The sequence below is a fragment of the Staurois parvus genome, unplaced genomic scaffold (genome assembly GCF_062004578.1).
Source record: "Staurois parvus isolate SC_StPar_1 unplaced genomic scaffold, SC_StPar_1.0 ptg000256l, whole genome shotgun sequence".
NCBI classification, from domain to species: Eukaryota; Metazoa; Chordata; class Amphibia; order Anura; family Ranidae; genus Staurois; species Staurois parvus.
The window spans coordinates 607,857-628,830 of NW_028318052.1; the positions used below are offsets into that span (position 1 = coordinate 607,857).

General features: G+C 41.6%; 1 protein-coding gene across 1 annotated transcript in view; it reads left to right on the plus strand.

Moving 5' to 3' along the window:
* The window catches only part of PTPRS (protein tyrosine phosphatase receptor type S), a 531,027-nt gene that overhangs the window by 284,815 nt on the left and 225,238 nt on the right, over nucleotides 1-20,974 (plus strand). The window contains exons 10-12 of the mRNA XM_089681016.1: nucleotides 619-1,200; nucleotides 3,692-3,825; nucleotides 13,006-13,150. Coding sequence (XP_089537142.1) covers nucleotides 619-1,200; nucleotides 3,692-3,825; nucleotides 13,006-13,150 — 861 coding nt within the window. The remainder of the gene's footprint in view (nucleotides 1-618; nucleotides 1,201-3,691; nucleotides 3,826-13,005; nucleotides 13,151-20,974) is intronic.

A 20,974-nucleotide genomic window follows, 5' to 3' on the forward strand; every position in this document is an offset into this window, starting at 1 on the left:
TCTTGTATAAGTCAATGAACTGAGTGAGGGCTGTGAATCCCTGAACAGTGAGTTATATGAAGGATCATGATTATTATTCTTGAGCCCTGGTTCACACTGATGTGGTGTGGCACATCACATGTGATTCGCACAGGAACCGCACCGCATTCCTGTGCAAATCACATGCGATTTTTGTGTGGTGCAATTTAAGCCATAAATATTGTATTGCTCAAATTGCACCGCATCTGCACCAAAATATTGCAGGACCCTTTTTTTTGTCCGCATCAGAATCAAATCACATGGGTGTTCACACCCATGCAATTGGATTCTACACATCACACCGCATTTTTTGCGAACCGATTTTGGGGTTTTGCTAACTTCAAATACACAGCCTCAGCGGTTCGTATGAATGGGGTGCGATTATGATGCAGTGCGGAAATCGCACAGAAACCAGTGTGAATTCCACACCGCATCGGTGTGAACCAGGGCTGAAGAACCTTTTTGAACCATGCTTTAAAAGGATTTTACCTTGCTCTGAATCAGCTGTGGATTTATTGTTTTGAAGATTTTTTTGTTTTTTTTAAATATTTTTTTGACATATTTTTCTTCTCTTATGTGTTTCGTTTACCCAATTTGTAGCCCTTCCTAAGGCACCTGGAACTCCCGTTGTAACAGAGACCACAGCTACGAGTATAACAATTACATGGGACTCTGGCAATCCCGATCCTGTGTCTTACTATGTTATAGAATACAAATCTAAAACGCAGGATGGGCCATATCAAATAAAGGAGGATATCACAACTACAAGATACAGCATTGGTGGACTCAGTCCTAATTCTGAATATGAGATCTGGGTGTCAGCAGTTAACTCAATCGGCCAAGGACCACCCAGTGAACCTGTAGTGACACGGACTGGAGAGCAGGCCCCTGCTAGTGCCCCTCGAAATGTACAGGCTCGGATGCTTACCTCTACTACAATGATAATTCAATGGGAAGAACCCGTGGAACCAAATGGGCAAATACGGGGATATCGTGTTTACTACACTATGGAGCCTGACCAGCCAGTCAGCAACTGGTTAAAATATAATGTGGATGATAATCTTTTAACCACTATAGGAAATTTACTGGAACATGAAACCTATACTGTCAGAGTCTTGGCTTTTACATCTGTTGGTGATGGCCCACTTTCTGATCCCATCCAAGTGAAAACTCAGCAAGGAGGTGAGTGGCAGTTTTCAAATATTAGTTACATTATAATGTATTTAAAATTGAACTGCTATCAACTTTTTGGTTGCATAGGAAATGTTTTTCTGTAACTTCAAAATAAAGACTAATTTTAGCTGTGTGTTGTATGGGAACAAATATGAATAGCGATGAAAGCATATTTTAAAATCCACTCTCCCGGGGATTTGTATGAATTAAGGTCTTGATCAGTTTTACCAAGAGTTGCAGATACTGTCTCCAAAATAAGATTTTCTAGAGGTGTAATGCTTTTCAATTTGCCTAATGCATTTTCTGTTCCTATAAATTAAACCGCATCAAACCACATGTAAATGTATGTCATGACACATGTGCACTATGATTTAATGTGTGGTGTGAAGTGCATTGCAGCACACGTGCATTATGTATTTGAATAAAAAATGCATCAGACAAAAAAAAAAAATACAGTATAATACAAAGGTGAATGGGCCCTAAAGTGGTTCTAAAGGCAGGACATTTTTACCCTAATGCATTTCTTGTATTAAAGTAACAAATGTCAGTAAATGTATCGCACTCTCACCTTCCCATATACATACCTGAGTCCTGTCTCAGTCCAGTGCTGCCCATATGCACTTCGCTGGTCTGTATTCCTCTCCTCACAGGACACAGAGGCAGCAGCGGGAGCCTTCGGTGGTTGTTAATCAAATTCTGTGAGAGACGGTCAGGGCTGAGTCTCACTGTGTGTGTCTATGGGCACATAAAACCTGGCTTGGATGCGAGCCCGCAGGTGTGCTTTTGTAGCAAGGGGCTTGCTACGGGGGCACACACAGAAGAGAATGCAGCAAGAGCACCAGGCGCCCAGAAGACAAAGTTTCAGGGCTACTGTGTGCAATATCACAGAGCAGGTAAGTAGAATGTGTTTATTATTTTAATTGAAAAAAAGGTTTTTCTGGGGAATAGAAGAAAAGGTTCTCCCTTTAGACTTACTGCGGATATTTTGGTCCTTTAATATATATGTGCAAAGGGGTGCAGATTATTTCATGCTGAAAAAGTATGCTTTGAGTTTAACAGGTACTTCAGTGGTAGGTTGGCTTCAGTGTTAGAGCTGTTTCCACCATTACCGTTCTTTGTTAATGACATGTCTGACATTCATTTGAATGTTCCTTAAACATGTTAAAATACATTGCAGGTATTTGCTGAATTCACAATTCTGTCAACTCTATTTAACCATATACAGATCTTGAACATATTACATTTGCCTGTAGGACCTTTAGGTACAGTAGAACTAAAAGCATTTTTTTTGTTTTGGAGAGAGAAGTGAGGGTTATAACTCCTGGTTAACACTTGTGCGTGCCATGCTGCCCTCATGGTCTTTTTGACCATGCAATTTCCCTGTGGTTCTTGTACCCGCAAATGTGTTGTAGGCTGAGATGCTTGGGGGTGCCATTCAGAATGAATGGCAGGCCCGTGTGTCTCATAAGAGCAGTGCGATTTGGCTGTGGGTGCGGCAACAGCTGTGATTCCCACACCCTCAACCAGCCCACACAGTGTGAACCAGGGCGTACTGTCCCATAGCCAAAACAGGAAGTGAGAGAAAATTTGCCCCCCCCCCCCCACAATGAGAGAATCTCTGGTTGTCTCCAGGGTAACTAGAACTAGTATCCCTATAAGAACGTTTCCCACCTATTACTGTTCTAGGGACAACCCAAAGTGTATGAATTTTCTTTTACTTTCACGTTCGATGATAATGGTAAACAGGACAGATGGAGAGGGTGCATCTCGCTAACGAGGGCACAGACACTTCCTGACAGGGGTTCTAACTCCCCTACACTCTGTCCAAAAAAAATAAGTTTAGTTATACTTTAAATGTTCAAGGCATACCACACCTTGCAGTGCCGCCCATACAGGTCCACATTTGCAAATATACTAGCTGATACATCAGCTTACTACATTACGGTTACATCAGCATAACAGAACCCCTGTCAGTGGCTCTTTCTGCACTGTTCACCATGTCTCAGTGTGTTTTACAAAGTACTAACTACAATGTAAAAAGTTTCTTATGTATTAGCTGCAGCGATCAGGAGCAGCTGATTACAATGTAATTTTGTTTTTACAATGTATTTCTGCACAGCACTATTGTAATGCGAGCGAGCTTGCTATTATCAAGACACCATGACTCATGTTATCTTCTCTATTTTCATACAAACAACTTCTGCTCTGTTCCGCCATTGGCTACATAATTGTCACTAGTAAAAAAAGTTAGAGAAAACCACAATGGTTGGCAACAAAAATGCTTTGTTTTTTTTTTTTTATCAAACCCTAGTTTGCTTGAAATTGCTGTCTGTATCCCGATTTGAGATTTTCAAACCCTTCCTTTCTTGGTCACAATTACCAGGACAATGAAACCAGGACAGGAAGTGATACCACAACTATAATATACCCTTGGTACAATAGTAAAATAGGAAAACATTTGATTGCATGTTAACTTTCGTTATTTTTTTTCTTTATGTAGTTCCTGGACAGCCAATGAATTTCAGAGCTGAAGCCAAATCAGAAACTAGCATTAGTCTCACCTGGAGTCCTCCACGCCAGGACAGTATTGTAAAGTATGAAGTGATTTACAAAGAAGGCGAGAAAGGGCCTGAGGTAGGTAAAGAATGGCTTTAAGAACTGCATGCATTGCATTTAGATACAGCAGGTGTCCATTTCAGAAAATATAAGTGCACATTCTACAGTAGGAATGCAGCAGGTATATATTACTAATAAATAGTATGTACTAAATTGTGTTTGTTGTTATGCTTTTACACACTAATAGTATGAGTGACAAATCTGCCCTTTCTGTATGAAGCTTCATTAGTATGATCAATCATTTCTACCATAAATGCAAGCAAAAAATGTTATTTACAAAAAAATATTTATCAGCTACAAGCGGTTAAACTGAACTGAAGCTCAGATATACTTTATCATGTTTAGTGCATGTATGCAATGTAATGTGTAAGTTCCACACTTGTGGTTATGTATCTCCTGTCACAGAGATCATGGTACTTGCTCTGGTAATATTTATTTTCTTAAGAATTTAAAGGCATATTTGTCTTTATTAAGTTTTACAAAATAGTATAGAGAAAAGAAAAACGAGGGGAACCAGCGATTACATATGCATGTAAACAATCAGTAGGCTCATCGAGGAGATGAGACAAAAGGGATAATATAAAAGTCCGTGAACTTCAACAGTCAAGTTAGGTAGGCCTGGATAAATAACATGAAATCCCCTAAGACATATATCTGGAGAATCTGTTCCAAAAAAGGGGCTTGAGGAGCAGCAATATATATCCGAGTGGAATCCACCAAATAAAATTAAAAAAAATAACCCAGGGGGAAAGAGGGGAAGAAAGAAGCACAGGAAAAAAGAAAAGAGGAAGAGTCGGGAGCCTGGGAAGACAAGGAGGCGAATCCATAGTGGAACAACTCCAAAGGGGCCCTAGGGGGGCAATCCAATGTCAAAAATCAAAAGCAAATACACCAATACAAGGCAGACAGCCGTGAGTCACGTAGACCAAACAGATAAGGTCTAAGGCGGCATAGCAGGCGCACACAAGTCTCGAAGGGTCGAGGAGGAGGAAAAATGGAGCCAGACTAACCATAATAATTTATGTTTTTCACAGGTATCATTGACAAATGCCAACATCTCTTCCATTCGCATGTTATCATTAATCACAGAAACCCACAGCGGTAGGGTGGGGGGTGGCCATTTTCCAAAAAAGAGGTTTCAATTGACGAGCTGCAGAAAGGATGAAACGTAATAAACACTTCTTCTGTGCCACCAGGAAGCCTGGTAAAATGGAGAGGAGAGCAATCTCCGGCGAAGAGGTCAAGGACTCAACATAAATTTTATTGTAGACTTCAAAAACTTGGTGCCAAAAGGGATGAATTTTATCACAATCCCACCAAATATGAAGCTGAGTGCCCACAGCCATATTAGAACGCCAAGAAAGATTGGACGTAGATGGAAAAATCCTCTGCAGGGAATAGGGGTCTTAATACCAGCGGTAGAGGAGCTTAAAATTCTTTTCTTGAGAGTAGCAAGAAATAGAGGATCTCTGTGTGAAGTGAAACGATGTAAACCATTCCTCAGCAGATATACCTCTGCCAATGTCTCGAGTCCACTCTCTAGTTTAGGGTGAAAGTTCAGAATGAGTTGCAGCATGCAAAACTTTGTAAAGAGAGGCCAGAACATGTCTCGGAGGTTCCGAAAGGGAGCACAATTGCTCAAACTCCGTAAGCGGCCGGTGAGTTTGAGAGGTGGAATGTAAATGTTTACAAAACGTAGACAAGTGTAAAGCAGTCAACCAATCCCTAGGGCTGCCCGGGAAGAGCGGGAGACCCGTCTGAGAGAGGATAAAGTCTTGGGCCACCGGCCAAGAGGTCCTGGCAAAGGGACCCAGGATAGAATTTCCCATCCCTTGGGGAAAGGAAGGATTATCAAATAGGGGAGATAAAGGGGAAGGGTCGGAGGGTAAAAGGGTAAGAAGACCGTGTTTATACCACAAGCGTAGAGCTGCCAAAGTCAAAGGAGACATGCCATGTAGACAATGAGAATCATGGCCATAGCCCCAGAGGAGAGCCCGAAGATCGGTTTGAGATAGGTCTTGTTCTACCATGCAGGAGGCTTTATGGAAAGGTCTGGAGAACCAGTCAAGCATACGTGCCAACAGGGCGGTCCGATAGTACAACTCAAAATCGGATAAACCCACTCCACCCCTAAGCTTCCGATAGGTGAGCAGTTTGTATTTCAATCTTGAAAACCCTTGATGCCAAATAAACCTGATTGATAGAGAATGATTGATAGAGAATGCAAAGAGAGAAAGAAACTCTTCGGTACAGAGACCACGATAGTCTGTGAAAGATATAATAGTTTCGGAAGGGGTGTCCATCTTAAGGGTGTTAATACGTCCAAACCAGGGCAAAGAGGAGGCTCCCCACAAAGCCAAGTCTTTACAGAGGTGCGTAAGCAGGGGCGGATAATTAAGCGAGTAGAGAGCAATAAGATCAGAATAAATCAGAACCCCAAGATATGGAATGGCCATTGAAACTAAAAATTGGAGCAAAGTTGAAACAATACGCAATCAGGTAAAGAGATGTTCAATGCCTCCGTTTTGGAAATGTTAAGTTTAAAGTTACTAAACGAACTCCTGGAGCAGGCTGGGGAGAGAGATGAGAGGCTGTTGCATATAAATTAGGAGATCATCTGCATAAAGAGACAGTTTATGATGTGTGGAAGGAGTATGAATGCCTAATATAGAACCATTGGTTCGTATAGCCTGCGCAAGCTGCTCCATAACCAAGACAAAAAGTAAAGGAGACAGAGGGCAACCCTGTCTGGTACCATTCGAGATAGAAAAGGATGAAGAGGCCGTACCGTTCTCGATAACCAAAGCCATGGGGTGAGAGTACAGGGACATAATCCGATAAAGGAACCGTGGACCCAGACCTATTTGCTCTAAAGTAAGGCGCAGGAAACGCCAATCAATACGATCAAACTCCTTCCCGGCGTCAAACGAGAGAAGGCATGCCTTCAAACGATGTTGCTTAATGTAGGAAATAAGGTGGATCGTTTTGGTAGTGTTGTCCTTAGCTTCCCGAGCGGGAAAAAATCCGACCTGATCGTGATGTATCAGCACCAGAAGAAATGGAGAGAGGCGGAACCCCATAAGTTTTGCAAAAAGCTTAACATCCAAGTTAAGCAGAAAAACTACTGCAAACAGAAGGATCTTTGCCAGGTTTGGGGATAACCAAAATATTAGCGGAAAGAAAGTCCGGGGAGGGTAAATGAGAGTCATCAATAGCATTAAAGGCTTGAGCCAAAATCGGGACTAACAGAGGGGCAAATGTTTTGTAGAATCTTGGGGTAAACCCATCAGGGCCCGGGAACTTGCCAGATTTAAGGGCCTTAATTGCTTCAAGAACCTCTGGAATAGAAAAGGGCTCCTCGATGTTGAGAGAGTCCTGCCCATCAAGGACCGTTAACACCATCTCAGCAATGTATTGAGTCATAGCCTGAGGGCAGGAATCCACAGAGACAGCTGGAGAAGCGGGGGACAAATTATAAAGTTGAGAGTAATAGCGTTCAAACACATTTAAGGGCCTCCCACTGGTTAAGGGGGCCACTTGTATCCGAGGAATGATCCACAACAAAGTTTTGTATAACCCTCGTGACCTCCGCGACACATACGGAATCTTTAAGCAAAGTATCATTCAAACGCCAGGAAGGGCGACGTAGAGGACTGGGGAGATTATATATAATTAGATGAATAAAAGCATGATCGGACCATAAGAAATGACCAATGGAAGCCGAAATAGGGGAATCGAGTAAGGATTGTGAAACAAAAAAATAATCAAGGCGATTATAGGACTCATGTGCCTCTGAATAATAGCTATAATCCTAATCTGAAGGGTGCAGGACCTTCCACACCTTCCACACGTCTACCAAGTGCAGATCATGTTTTGTGAAAATGATAAACCATCTGGCTCCGTTTTCCCGGGGTGTTAAATCCTTGAATATTAACAGAGAAAAAACCAGTGGGTGTCTGTCATACCTGTCATATCTGTCATATGGGAGATAAGGTAAGGGAAACATATACCACCAACAGAGCCCCTACAAGTCCCCCCCGACTTCCGAGAAGAAAAAAAAATAAATAAAAAAGGGAAAGGTGGGGGGGGGGGGGGGGAAGAGGGGATAGGAGGAAAAGGGGGGAAGAAAAAAAAAAGGAAAAGTGCCGAAGGTAAATAGGCAGAGGATAGGCGAAGGGAAACCAGAAATAAAGGGAGTTTAGAAAAGAGAATTTAATAGACAGAAAAACCAGCTAGATAACATACAGTGTGGTAAAAAAGTACACTGAGGGTCCTAGGTGGGGAACGTCAACAGCACAATGGTGCGGTCCCTACCGAGGGCAGTTGCCCAAAAAAGAGAGCGGCCCCTCATACAAAATGCATATAGTAAACCCTCATAATAAACAACATAAAAACACATTTAAAAGGCACATATTTGAATGCAGTGAAATAAGAGCAAGGAACCAGCAGAACCCAGAAACCAGCCAACAAGAACAGTGGCAAAGGCAGGTGGGAATACAAATGTATACACGAGGAGCCTCTCGCCCTGAACCAAGAGAATATCAGCCATCAGGAATCTTCTGGGAGGAGAACCTGGAACGATTCTTCCTTTCGGACCGCTGCCAAGGTGAAGTAAATGGAAGTCCTGGGGTTGGGAGCGGAATGGGCCAGTCTGGGAGAGACACTTGAGGCAGTTCAGGAAAGCAGGCAGGTTCCCAAGGGTACGGAACTGTGCATATTTACCATCCTGAAAAGCTCAGAGTTGGAAAGGAAACCGCCAATGATAGCGGATGTGTCTATCCTGTAGCAGCTGAGTGAGGGGGCGTAGGGTCCTGTTCATGGTTATGGTCTGACCGGAGAGGTCAGGGAGCAGCATCACTCGTATCTCATTGAATAGGTTGGTGTCCTGTGTGCTAGCCGCACGCATAATGATTTCTTTGACCTTGAAATAGTGAACCCTACATAGAATATCACGAACAAAGGAGGGGTCAGGATTTCTGGGGCTTAGAGTACGATGTGCGTGGTCCAGCTCAATATGAGTATCCTTAGGCTGTTGCAGTAGCTGGTTGAAGATGGCTCTAACCGCTGCAGCAAAGTCCTTAGATTCTATAGACTCTGGCACGCCCCTGATCCGTATATTGTTACGGCGGTTCCTGTTCTCTATATAATCCTGTTGATACATGAGTTGATGTAATAGGACCGTGTGAGAATTAAGGGTCTCTTCATGGGACTGTAAAGCAATGCATAGGCTATCCGCTGTATTTTCAATCTCTTCCATACGTACACAAATATCTTGTTTAAGGTCAAAGATCTCCTGCTTATATGTATTATCAATACGTTTCACACAAAGCTCAAAATTGGCCTTTTTAGGAAGAGATTTAAGATATGTATGAAGAGATTTGATGTGGGACTGCAAGTCCCAGCCATCCCCGGAACAGATGGAGGCCTGAGAGGGGCTGCAGGACCTCTGGGAGAGCTGGTCAGGATCCCCAGGAGAGGAGTGGCGGCTGTGAGAGCTCACCTGCACATCTGGTGATGGTCCTGTGTCCGGAGGAGAAGGATCAGGAGAAACCGGCACCATCCGAAGAACCGATCCAAATCGGAATCGGACCAACCCCCAACTGCTCTCCTGCGGGTCCGGTACTAGTTCCTGCCCATAACGGGGTTCGCGGTGGTGCCACAAAGAGGGTGAAAAGCCTCGCAGGAAGGTCACAGGCCGGGAGCTGCAGGAATGCACGTCCTACAATTCCATGCGCCAAGCCCCCTTTATAAAGTATTTAAAAGTAAAATAATATAAACTGATTTCTCAAAAGCTACATAGCCCCTGGAAGTTTACCATAGAATCTCCAAATTTAAAACTAAGGAGAACGGCTTTTGGGTAGTTTGGGTAAGGTAGTTTGAAGTCATAAAGTCAAATTTATCATCAGAACTGGCTCAACTTACAGTGTATGTGTGTGTATATATATATATATATATATGTTTTGTGAGTCATTACCCTTCTTATGAATAACTACTGTATGTGCCTCTAAAGTCTGTGGAGAAATGTGACACCCTTTGCTTAACCCCTTCCTGCCACCTCCCGACCCCTCTAAGATATGCTAAATGCTGGGAGGCGGAGTGGGCATTTCGATCATGTGACCGCTGTAAATTTTCAGTCACATGATCGGAAAGCTCTCAATCACACGTATACATTGTAGCTTTCCAGTCTATGCTGGTATCTGTACTGGGAGCACTCAGGGCGTCCACTCTCATCACAGAAAACAGTTTACATAGGACTGCAGATATGTGGCCTCTCGGCGTTAAAACCCACCCGCTGAGAGGCCACATATATGCATATCTCCGGCAGGAAAAGGTTAAGCTATTAAAGGTTTTCAAATAGTATGGAGCTATGTTAGTTTCTAACATCTTATAGTACTGTAAGAGAAGACCATCTGGTCCAGGACTTTGCCAGGTTTTGTAGTTTTTAAAAATCTGCATAGACAGGAAAAATTCTCCACTGATTAACTGCAGACACTGCGCTTAACTAAACCGCACCTGAATGGCTGATGATGAGTCCTGATGGGGAAATAGTTGCTGTGTAATAGTAAACAACAACCTGCTAAACAAATTGGGTGACTCAAAACGTGATAAAATAAAAAGGTTATTAGGATGTGAGTGAGTGTCCAAAATATACAGTATACTACTATAACAACTAGGTGGATGATGCAGCCCATAAGGGGGAAGCTCTGTCTACAGTGCACGCGGGAAGAGAAAAAACAGACAAGTGCAAAAGTCACCATAGTGTAGTAAATTAAAACCATACATTTAATAAAAAGATGAATATACACTCACAAGAGCATGAAAGGTGCAGGCAGGAATAACTAGCATGGTGGTATTGGGACTCAGTGACCTGGGATGGGGGATAGCCAGCATCAGACACAACCCAGAAGATGGCAGAACGTGCCGGGTCCTGCTGTGAGAGGTCTGGGGCTCGTCTGTCCCAGGGGAGTGCAGCTGCGATGTCAGGAATCACCTATGTTTGCTGTCACTCTTAGAACAAGTGCAGCCAGGAACACATTTCGAACCATGTGCACCTCTTCATGAGCCTCTGAGGCTGCACTCTGTGCACTTCTGCTGTGTAATTAAGTATTTTCTGTGGATAAGTTTGGAGTGCTGCCATTTTTAAAAATGTGGATAGTATACGTAATGTATGAAAAGTGTTCCAGGACCATGAATTCAGCCCACATACTTTGTATTAATATACAATTGTGCTATCTCAAAAAGGCCTGTAATCTAAAAATGGGCTTTTATAAGTTTTGCCTTTAGGCTCTTTCTAAATCTGTTGCCTGTTTTTAAAACCTAAAAACAGAACACCAGTATATTTTAACCACCTTCCGCCCGCCCTATAGTACAACGACAGGCGCAAGGTGGTTCACTCATTCTGATAGGACGTAATATGACGTCCTACCATTCTCACTGCGCATTCGCGGCTCAGGGAGCACGCAGCGCGGCGATCGCCGGTGCGCTGTGTCCGGATCACGGAAAGAGCCGAAGATGTTGGCTCGGTCTTGTGATCAGCTGTGTCCATTCACAGCTGATCACATGTAAACACGGAAATGCTGGTTAACGGCATTTCTCTCCTCTCGAGCTGTCACGCTGACAGCTCAAGAGGAGAGGAGAGTCGGTAATCGGCTTTCCGCGGAGGGGACATGTACACTGATCATCAGGGCACTGATGATCAGTGTGCCCTGATGATCAGTGTGACCCCAGAAGTGCCATCTGTCAGTGCTCATCAGTGCCACGTGCCAGTGCCCATCAGTGCCACATACCAGTGCACATCAATGCCACATGTCAGTGCCCATCTGAGCTGCCTTTCAATGTCACCCATCAGTGCCACCTATCAATGCCAATCAGTGCTGCCAATCAGTACCACCTATCAGTGCCAGTCAGTGTCGCCTATCAGTGCGCATCAGTGCCAGTCAGTGCCACCTATCAGTTCCAGTCAGTGCTGCCTATCAGTGCCGCCTGTCAGTGCCTATCAGTGCTGCCTATCATTGTCATGTATCAGTGTCCTGTATCAGTGCTTCCTTTCAGTGCCCATCAGTGATGCCTGTCAGTGCCCATCAGTGCAACCTACCAGTGCCTTTTCATCAGTGCCCATTAGTGCCACCTATCAGTGTCCATCAGTGCCACCTATCAGTGCCCATCACTGCAGCCTCATTAGCGCACATCAGTGAAGGAGAAAAATCACTTATTTATAAAATTGTATAACAAAAACTAAGAAAAAACGTTTGTTTTTTTTCAAAATGTTCAGTGGTTTTTGGTTTGTTTAAGAAAAAATAAAAATCCCAGAGGTGATTAAATACCACCAAAAGAAAGCTCTATCTGTCTCAAAAAAATGATAAAAATTTCATATGGCTACAGTGTTGCATGACCGTGCAATTGTCATTCAAAGTGCGACAGCACTGAAAGCTGGAAATTGACCTGGGCAGAAAGGGGGTATAAGTGCCCTGTAGGCTAGTGGTTAAAGCTACGTACCATATTAATAATTAAAGTGCACATATTTGTTCTGTAAGCTAAGGAGTCATCTTGTTTAGAATGTTTAATCAATTAAAGCGATTCTAAAGGTTCTTTTTTTTTTTTTTTAAATAACAAACCTGTTATACTTACCTACTGCATGCAGTGGTTTTGCTCAGAGCAGCCTGGATCCTCTTCTTCTCGGTTCCCTTGCCGGCGCTCCTGACTTCTCCTTTCTGTCGGGTGCCCCCACAGCAAGCAGCTTGTAATGGGGGCACCTGAGCAGGTGTGATCCCAAGCCACTGCTCCATGTGTCCATTCAAACACTGAACTGTGGCTTGGCCCCCTCTCTCTCCTCTTTGGCTGACAGGCTGTGATTGACAGCAGAGAGAGTCAGTGGCTCCTGCTTGCTGTCTCAGCAAATGAGATGGCAGAGACCTGGGATTTGTGCACATCAATGAATCGCGATGGGGCTCAGGTAAGTATTAGTGGGGTCTGGGGGCACTGCTGCACACAGAAGGTTTTTTACCTTCATGCATAGAATGCTTGATGGTAAAAAAACCTTGAGCCTTTACAACCACTTTAAGATCTGATGGAATTTCTGAAGCAATCTTCTTGCTGCTGTTATTGCTAAAGAATTAAATATTTAGTCTGTTCAATAAATTCTCTCCTGTTTGATGTACAAGAAATAACTGTAATCAATGAACAATGTTTTTTTCACAGATCAAAAAGACTTTTGACCCAACAACATCATATTTAGTGGAAGGTTTAAAACCCAATACAGAATATTTGTTTCGCCTTGCAGCTCGGTCTCAGCAAGGCCAGGGTGCTTGGACATCAGATGTTAAAGAGAGGACTATGCAGTCTAGTAAGTATATGTATATATATACATATATATTTTTTTTTTCATTTATACCAGCAGAAATTTATGGAAATCTCCGTGTACAAGAACTGTGGCCATTAGGTTAAAAACTGCTAGCACTGTATTGCATTAAAATTGCATTCATATTAAGCACTTGCAGTACGTTACTGTTTTTTTTATCTGTAGTTTTCAAATAATTTAAATATTTTTACTATGCACTGGATATATTACAACAGATTATCATTCTACATACCCCCCGTCAGCTGCCTTAGCAGCTAAAAGGGGAGCGGTTGGGGGACAGTAACACTGCAGCTTACCTGCTTGGCTTTAGCGCCCCCCTTCTTACCCCAAGGCATTTACAGGTCTAGTTCACAATATTGGTAACTATGAAAACTTTAATAAGGCTGAAGTTCATTGGATTTTCAATTGTGTTGTTATATTGTTTTCTTTTAATAATGTGTTGTGTTGTTCCTGTAACCCCTTAATCATCACATCCAAATTTGCAGAGGATTCCCGCACCAGTGATAAATTCTCCATTTTACATTTTAAGAGGTTGAAAGTATATTGTTTTTGTACCTAACGTAATGAAGTCTGCACATGAATATTCACAGAAGTGTACAGTATGTTTATGTGCTGTGTCCAGGCTCCTACTTACAGCCACAGTGAAGATGCTGAGAGCTAAATTTATATGCTTATTGCCTGTGATTGTTTTCATCTAACAGGAATTAGCTGACAAAGCAAAAACACTCCTGTGTCATTACCCACCCACCACCACCTTCCTTACACTGAAGCAGCAGAGTGAGATGGACTGCAACACTGTGTGCAAGTCAGTCGCCCAAATAGAAAAGGCATTAAAAAAATAATAATTTGACTGCATGACTGAAGTTACAAGGTGCAGAATATCAAAATATATAAAGATACGAAGATTCATATATAAGTGCCTGGAAATTCCAAATATATAGTCAAAAGAAAAAAATACATTGTGTGTGTGTATGTATGTATATATGTATGTGTATATATATATATATATATATATATATATATGTGTATATATATTTCAAAATAATATGTGTACTAAAAAAAGTTTAAAAAATCAACAGTGGATGAAATATATACAGACAGTCCCTGAGTTGCAAACTTATGACTTATGAACAACTCACACTTACAAGAGGAGGCTCCCTGCTGTCATATTAGCATGCTGCATTTCCCCCACAAAGACAGAGTCCGGCTCCAATCCGCCTTGTGTCCACAGCTAAGCTCTGTACTCCAGTACTCAGTTTCCACTTTGCCTTTTCCTCAGTCCACACCCCTCCTCCACTCTCATTGGCTGGGGAGAAGGCCGCTGGAATGGAGTGGAGGACTGAGAGCAGCCCAGGAAAGGGAAATGTGGCACTGTGCTGCTGTGTAGCTGACAACAATGGGGACAGTGAGCTTGGCTGCTGGTCACAGTGAAAGAAGCAGGAGAATGAGGAGAGCACTGCCTGATAGCCGGGACAGGACCATTGTAACTGAGATCAGACAACTCTTTGCTCAGTCAGGTCACTCAGTGTTTGTCACCTAACAAGAATTCTCTGTACCCCGCCATCCTAGGATGTTTGCTGGCAACACTGACAGCTTGGAACGGACACATTGCCCCCCACAACACCTTCCAACACTGACAGAAAAGTTAGTAGAAAATCACTTAACACCTTCCGAGGGGCCCCAAGGGGCTGCAGGTTCTGGGGGCCCAAGGTTTTATTTGTGTCAAATTGAGCAGCACCAGAAGAGGGGAGGGGCTGGGAGGAAGAATATGGCATTACCATCAGGGGCCATGTCATTACTAGGATGGTGGGGAGAGGGGGCATATCGTGTAGTTACCAGGAGGAGGGCACCAATCAATACCTAGAGGCCAATTTTTACCATGTCCGTAAATATTACAACAGGAAGTGAGAAGAAATCTACCCCTAGGAAGGGAAATTCACTCATGTAAGAGTTATCATGGGAAAAAGGTGTCTCCACTGAATGTTTATCACCAATCCTTGTTTCCACAACAAACTAAAATTTTCAAAATCCAATTGTCACAGGAACAGAAAGTGAGGTGAAATCTTCTGAACAGGGGGATAAACAGCAAAACAAACATTTAAGGGGTGTTGGCCCTTCCTTATGCTATCCAAAATGTAAAAATATTCGTGACCCAGGGACTGCCTGTGTAATGTGTCCAAAAAAGATATATATATATATATATATATATATATATATATCTTGAAACTTCTTAAAAGTATCACCCAGTGCTTCTTCAAAAGAATATATGAAACAAAGTTCACCTTAATCTGCAGTGCTCCCTTCACCACACAGGAAAAGCACTCACCAGATGTGCATGCCTGTCTTGTTAAAGATAGGCAAACACAGCTTTAATAACTCCAGGGAAAATGGTCAGCCACAGCCCAGACAGAACCAGGAGAGGCGATCCTCCGCTGTCTGTACACATGGTAACTCCAGAATCACAGGCGGATGGATAGATGATCACACAGGAAAAAGGAACATCACATAGTGTAGTACATTTATAACCAAGCATTTATTATAAATTATAAAATATACTCCCAAAAGTATAATAGACAGAGGACATATATTAAACCATGGACAAGATTACTTTGGATGAGAACAGCTAAGGAATCTGCTATCTGCTCATCTCTAACCTGCTCACAGACTATAACGATCACACAGCGCCAAACTGCCTGCAGTTTCTGGCTCCACCCCCAACGTGTTTCATCACATGAGGCTTTGTCAAGAGAGTTGCATATCTTTATATATTTTGGTATCTATAGTGTATTTAAAGGAAAAGTTCACCTTTAAAAAAAAATGAATAAATGCACATATTTTTCCAGATCATGGGTGCAATGTCTCAGTATAATGATCTGTTTGTACCCTCTGTACAGGCAGACAGTTACTAGAGAGCAGGAAGATCAATGAACTATGAGAGAGCTCACCAACACCCACACAGTTCATTGAGAACTACAAACTGCAATGGAAGATGATAGTTGTAGTTCTTTCATTCACAGAACTCTGTGAATGAATGGCGCTGCTGTGTGGGCAGAGCCCCGCATGTCTGCGCTCTTTTTTTAAAATTGTGACAGGGTGTAGGAAGGTGCTATCACAGTGGGGGATCAGAGGGGCGCAGGCAGGTGCTCTTTGGTAATGTTATACCCTAAATATGGGTGTAACTTTACCAAAGATAAACATATCCTCTAAAGTGATATTAAAGACATGGGTTTTTTTTTTAAATAAAAATGTCATACTTACTGCTCTGTGCAGTGGTTTTGCACAGAGCACCCCCGATCCTCCTCTTCTCGAGTCCCCCACTGACCTCTCCTTCCTGTCAGGTGCCCCCACAGCAAGCAGCTTGTGTGTCCATTCACAGAGGAAGTGTGGCTCTGCCTCACCCCTGCTGTCTCCTCTTGGTTCACTGGCTGTGATTGACAGTAGCGGGAGCCAATAGCTACCGCTGCTGTCTTGATCAGTGAGGAGGGAGTCTCGGGAGAGCTGAGGCTCACGTGCACATCACTGGATCTCGAAGGGGCTCAGGTACGTTTTAGGGCGAGCTGGGGGCACTGCTGCACATAGAACAGTTTTAGAATGGATGAAGGTAAAAAAAAACCTTGAGCCTTTACAACCACTCCAGTCAAGATGTAAAACAATAAAAGTCAGCAGCTACAAAACTGTAGCTGCTGACTTTTAAAAACAGCCATTCACCTGTTCCTCGATCCACCAGTGTTCTCAGCGCAGCTGGTTTCACCACCCGTCCTCTCTCCCCAGCTCCGGCATCTTAAGTGTGGACACCTGGCTGTGACAGCTTGCGGCTTCACAGCCAGGTGCCCACTGCGCATGTGAAAGTAGCATTGCACCTTGTGAATGGTCCCGTAGTCTTTTGGGACCTATCTCGTGTCCCAGAAGACTATGGGGAGGGAGGACAACTTCTGCTTCCAATTGCCTGGAAGCAGTGTGTGCGAGTAACTGTCAAAATCGGGTACCCGCTCCTCAAAGATGCCAGTCCTTAATGAGGAGCGGAGGATGAGGCTTTAAAGCGGAACTTCTCCTTTTGGGTGGAGCTCCACTTTAACTATAGCAGCTGACTAGTTTTATTATGACTTATTTATTTCACTTTAGCGCAGAGGTGCTTAGTATCATAAGGTGCAGAAGATGTTTGGCCATGAAGGAGATAACATCTCGTGATTTACCTAAATGTCTGATATAATTGTTCAGATTTGATGACCGCAGCTGAAGTGCACTTCATCTTTAGCAGCCAACATTTAGGTAAGCTTAATGTGCTTGCACTTTACTTAGGTGCCTCAAGGTGTGCTGAATATCAACAGACTAGCTGTTCCTAAATGAGGACTAGGCAGAGAATGTCTTCACAGGTTATAGTCAGTATCTGGGAGTCATTTAGTACAGACAAGTAAATCTGCAAGCAATCCAATTATGATTACTTTAAAGAAAGTGTTGGAAACTATTATCCGTACACTCAGCTGTACATACCATGCTCTTTGCTGATTATTAATTTTTCAATAGTCTTCTTTAAGTGTAATAGTGCTATACTAAATTAATTTTCCCTTTCCACATTTCATATTAAGGACATACATTATAATACTGTACTAAATAGATTTTCCCTTTCTACTTTTCATAGTAGGGCAGTTGGTTTCAATCCAAAATATTGATCTAATCTATATGCAGCGATGCTCCATAATTAGTTAAGGCCTCTCACTCCGTGTCCAGCATCCTGGACTAGTTTGTAACATGTTGCTCTGTAACTTTGTTTTATGTCTAATTAAAAGTTCCTTTCTTTCAGCACAAGTGAGCAGGGCTGCCACACTTATTGAAAAACAATATTGACAGCTGTATTGCTGGCTTAGATTTTAGAAATTACCAGCTTGCTGGCACAATGTTAAGTAGATTTTGAGTTTAAAGAATGCAGTAAAAGCAATTGCCTCTAAGTTTATAAAACATATTATTTTAGTTTAATGGATTGATCCTGGCAGTTTCCATGGGAGCAGATTTCCCCTTATTCGCAATTAACTAAAGCTTTTCACAGATTTTTTGCCTTTATATTAGTTCTTCACTGCATGAGCTGTGGCAGCTAGTCTGTGTGTGTCCTGTGTTTTTCCATCTCAAAAAATCACTCACATTACTGTTATGCTATCAAGAGTATGATACATTAATCTGAGGAACATTTTATTTTGGATTATTGAATGGACATAACTCATCATTGTTTATTCCGTTATTAGCATTTTCACTTGCAATATTTTACATGCTATAAGAAAATCTGATTCTTAATTGAGTGGTAACCTAATTTTATATGGGAGGTAATTGTAAAGTATCAATGTGTCTAGTGGTGTACCCACACTCTGCTTCAGGTCCCTAGAACTCACACTGCTTTGTGGAAAAAAGAAAGGTTCATATGCAACACAATATTGTGTGTGTTACCGAAAAGTTCAATTTAAAGCAGTTATTTTAAATTAGTTTCAAGCTTTGCAAGGTATTACAAATCTTAATTTTGAATTATGCCTGAATCTGGTACCTTTGCCTTGCTATGAGTTTAGGCTGAAAAACTCTGGTGTGGCTTGGTACAGACGCCAATATGTCTTTTTGTTTTCTTTTTTTTTTTTAATTTACCTCGCCTTTTCAGATTTTATTCTCAGCCTTAATATTTTGAGGGAGGCCTGCTCAGTCCATTGTTGTCCATTGTCTCTATTGTTTACCATCTTCTTGTTTCCTGCACTGGGGCTTTGCTGTACATGCATGGGTAGGAAACCAATGTTCCCTGTCACACTCTCCCACACATACACTTGCTTACTGTGCATTGTGCTTTCAGGAAACTCCTGTTTGTTCCCGTGCCTCACTCCAAATATATCTGCTAGGTTGTAGGCCCTAGCACCATCAAAGTTTAAAGTAAAATCCATTAAACTAAAGGTAAAGTATATTTATTTGTTTTCTGAAGACGCCAAATTTTAACTCCTTAAGTACCATTTTAGTACAACATCAACAGAACAATTTTCTGGTGTAAAAATAATCAGTACAAAATACAGCTTGTGGTACTTTAGGAGTTAAATGTTCAGTAAGGGTCTTTCTTGGAGCATGGAGATCAGCCTGCTTGTTGAAAAGCAGAACAGGTGAGTAAAGAACCCAAAGCTTCTCAAATGCAGTCCATCCTGTCAGGCCTTAAGAAAGTTCATGAACTGAGGATTTGCCAAGTTCACCTTTGTCTTGAATTGCCATGTAAATCCAGGTTTGAACAAATTTCAGTACCATGTTAAGTGCTCATGTGAATGTTGCTGGTAAGGCCATTTGGTAGCTGTGAGAATGTTGTGCTTTGTGTTGGACAAGGAACCCTGCCATTCTATTGAACCAAGCACTAATGCAAGGATTTATGAGGTCAGACAAACTTACAGTGGTTTGGAGTAGTACGATCTCAAATACCAAAATTTACTTATATACCTATTGATAATTCCTCATTGTTTCTTACAATGAATACTAATAGCAATCCCATTAATTATGAAACAAAAATAGGATTGGAACATAACAGAATCTTGTTCTGATTAAGTATTTACCCAATGCCACATAAGATGATCTGGCCTCTACCTTGCTTTCAGTTAATTCCAGAAAGTCTAATGTAAATATGATACAAAGGTAGGTGATGGAAAAATTGAATGCTGGTAATTTTAATTTATTTTATTGATTTATTTTATTTGTAACCTTTCATGCTCATTTTTTCAAATTAATTTTATCCTTTTCCTGCTTGGTTACCAAACTTCCCAAGGCATTATTTTGACAGGCTCATAGGATTAATAATCAAATCAAATAAACAAGGAGATAACCAACTAAAAGTAGCATTAGTCTTTGGATACAAAGATTAAATAACTAGTCATTCTACTAGCCCTTCTAGTTTCGAAACAGATACAGGCTAAGGCAGTAAAAAAAAAAAATTACAATAACCCAAAGTAGCTAATTGCATTTTACTTTTCAGTAGTAAGGTCAGTTAAGAATTTTGATTGGTTGACAGTATTACATCTAACCATATAGATATAATCATGTTTTATACCTTTTTAGTTTTCTACTAGTTCAATTTAAAACCCATGTGATTCCTCTTTGCCTACATTAACTCAATTGAAAGAAAAACATACGCTTTTACTCTTATGCTGTGTGTACACAGAGAAAAGTGTTTATAATAATAATAATGTAGGAGCCTTGTAAGGAAAAGGTTTATGGGCCTATAAGAATTTTGTAGATTTTTACATAAATCTTTCCCACAATGTTACTTAACGGTGCACTCAACCTTTTACATTGTCCTGTCTTTATTAAACACTTTATGCAATTTAAGTTGTTGATGGAAACACTGCGTGAACCCTTATTTTTAGTAAGTAGTAGGACTTTTTTATTACAAACAATCCCTATCTCCAGACATGTGCAGTAGTTGGGATGTATTCTAGCCCATTCCTACATACATGTGAAAGATTTATGGGTTGTGTTGCTTGAGCAGCTAATTGTTGCTACTCACTTGTTGATTTACATCTTTGTTTTGTTTTCTGCATGACTTTTGTGTTTTGGCTCACAGGAGTGTGCTCTAACGTTCTGCTGTACAATCTCCTGACACAGTTTGAAATTCTGTTTCTCTAGTAAAAGATTTTTTTGTAGTATTAGTGATTTCCTAAAGAGTAATCTTTTATAAACCCTACAATAGTATTTTGTTCTTAGCAGTGTTAATTTCATTGACAAAAATAACACTATTTTAGTCGACTAAAATACGACTAAAATTAAAATGGCATGTTAGTCAAAAGATTAAAACTTAATCGAAATTTG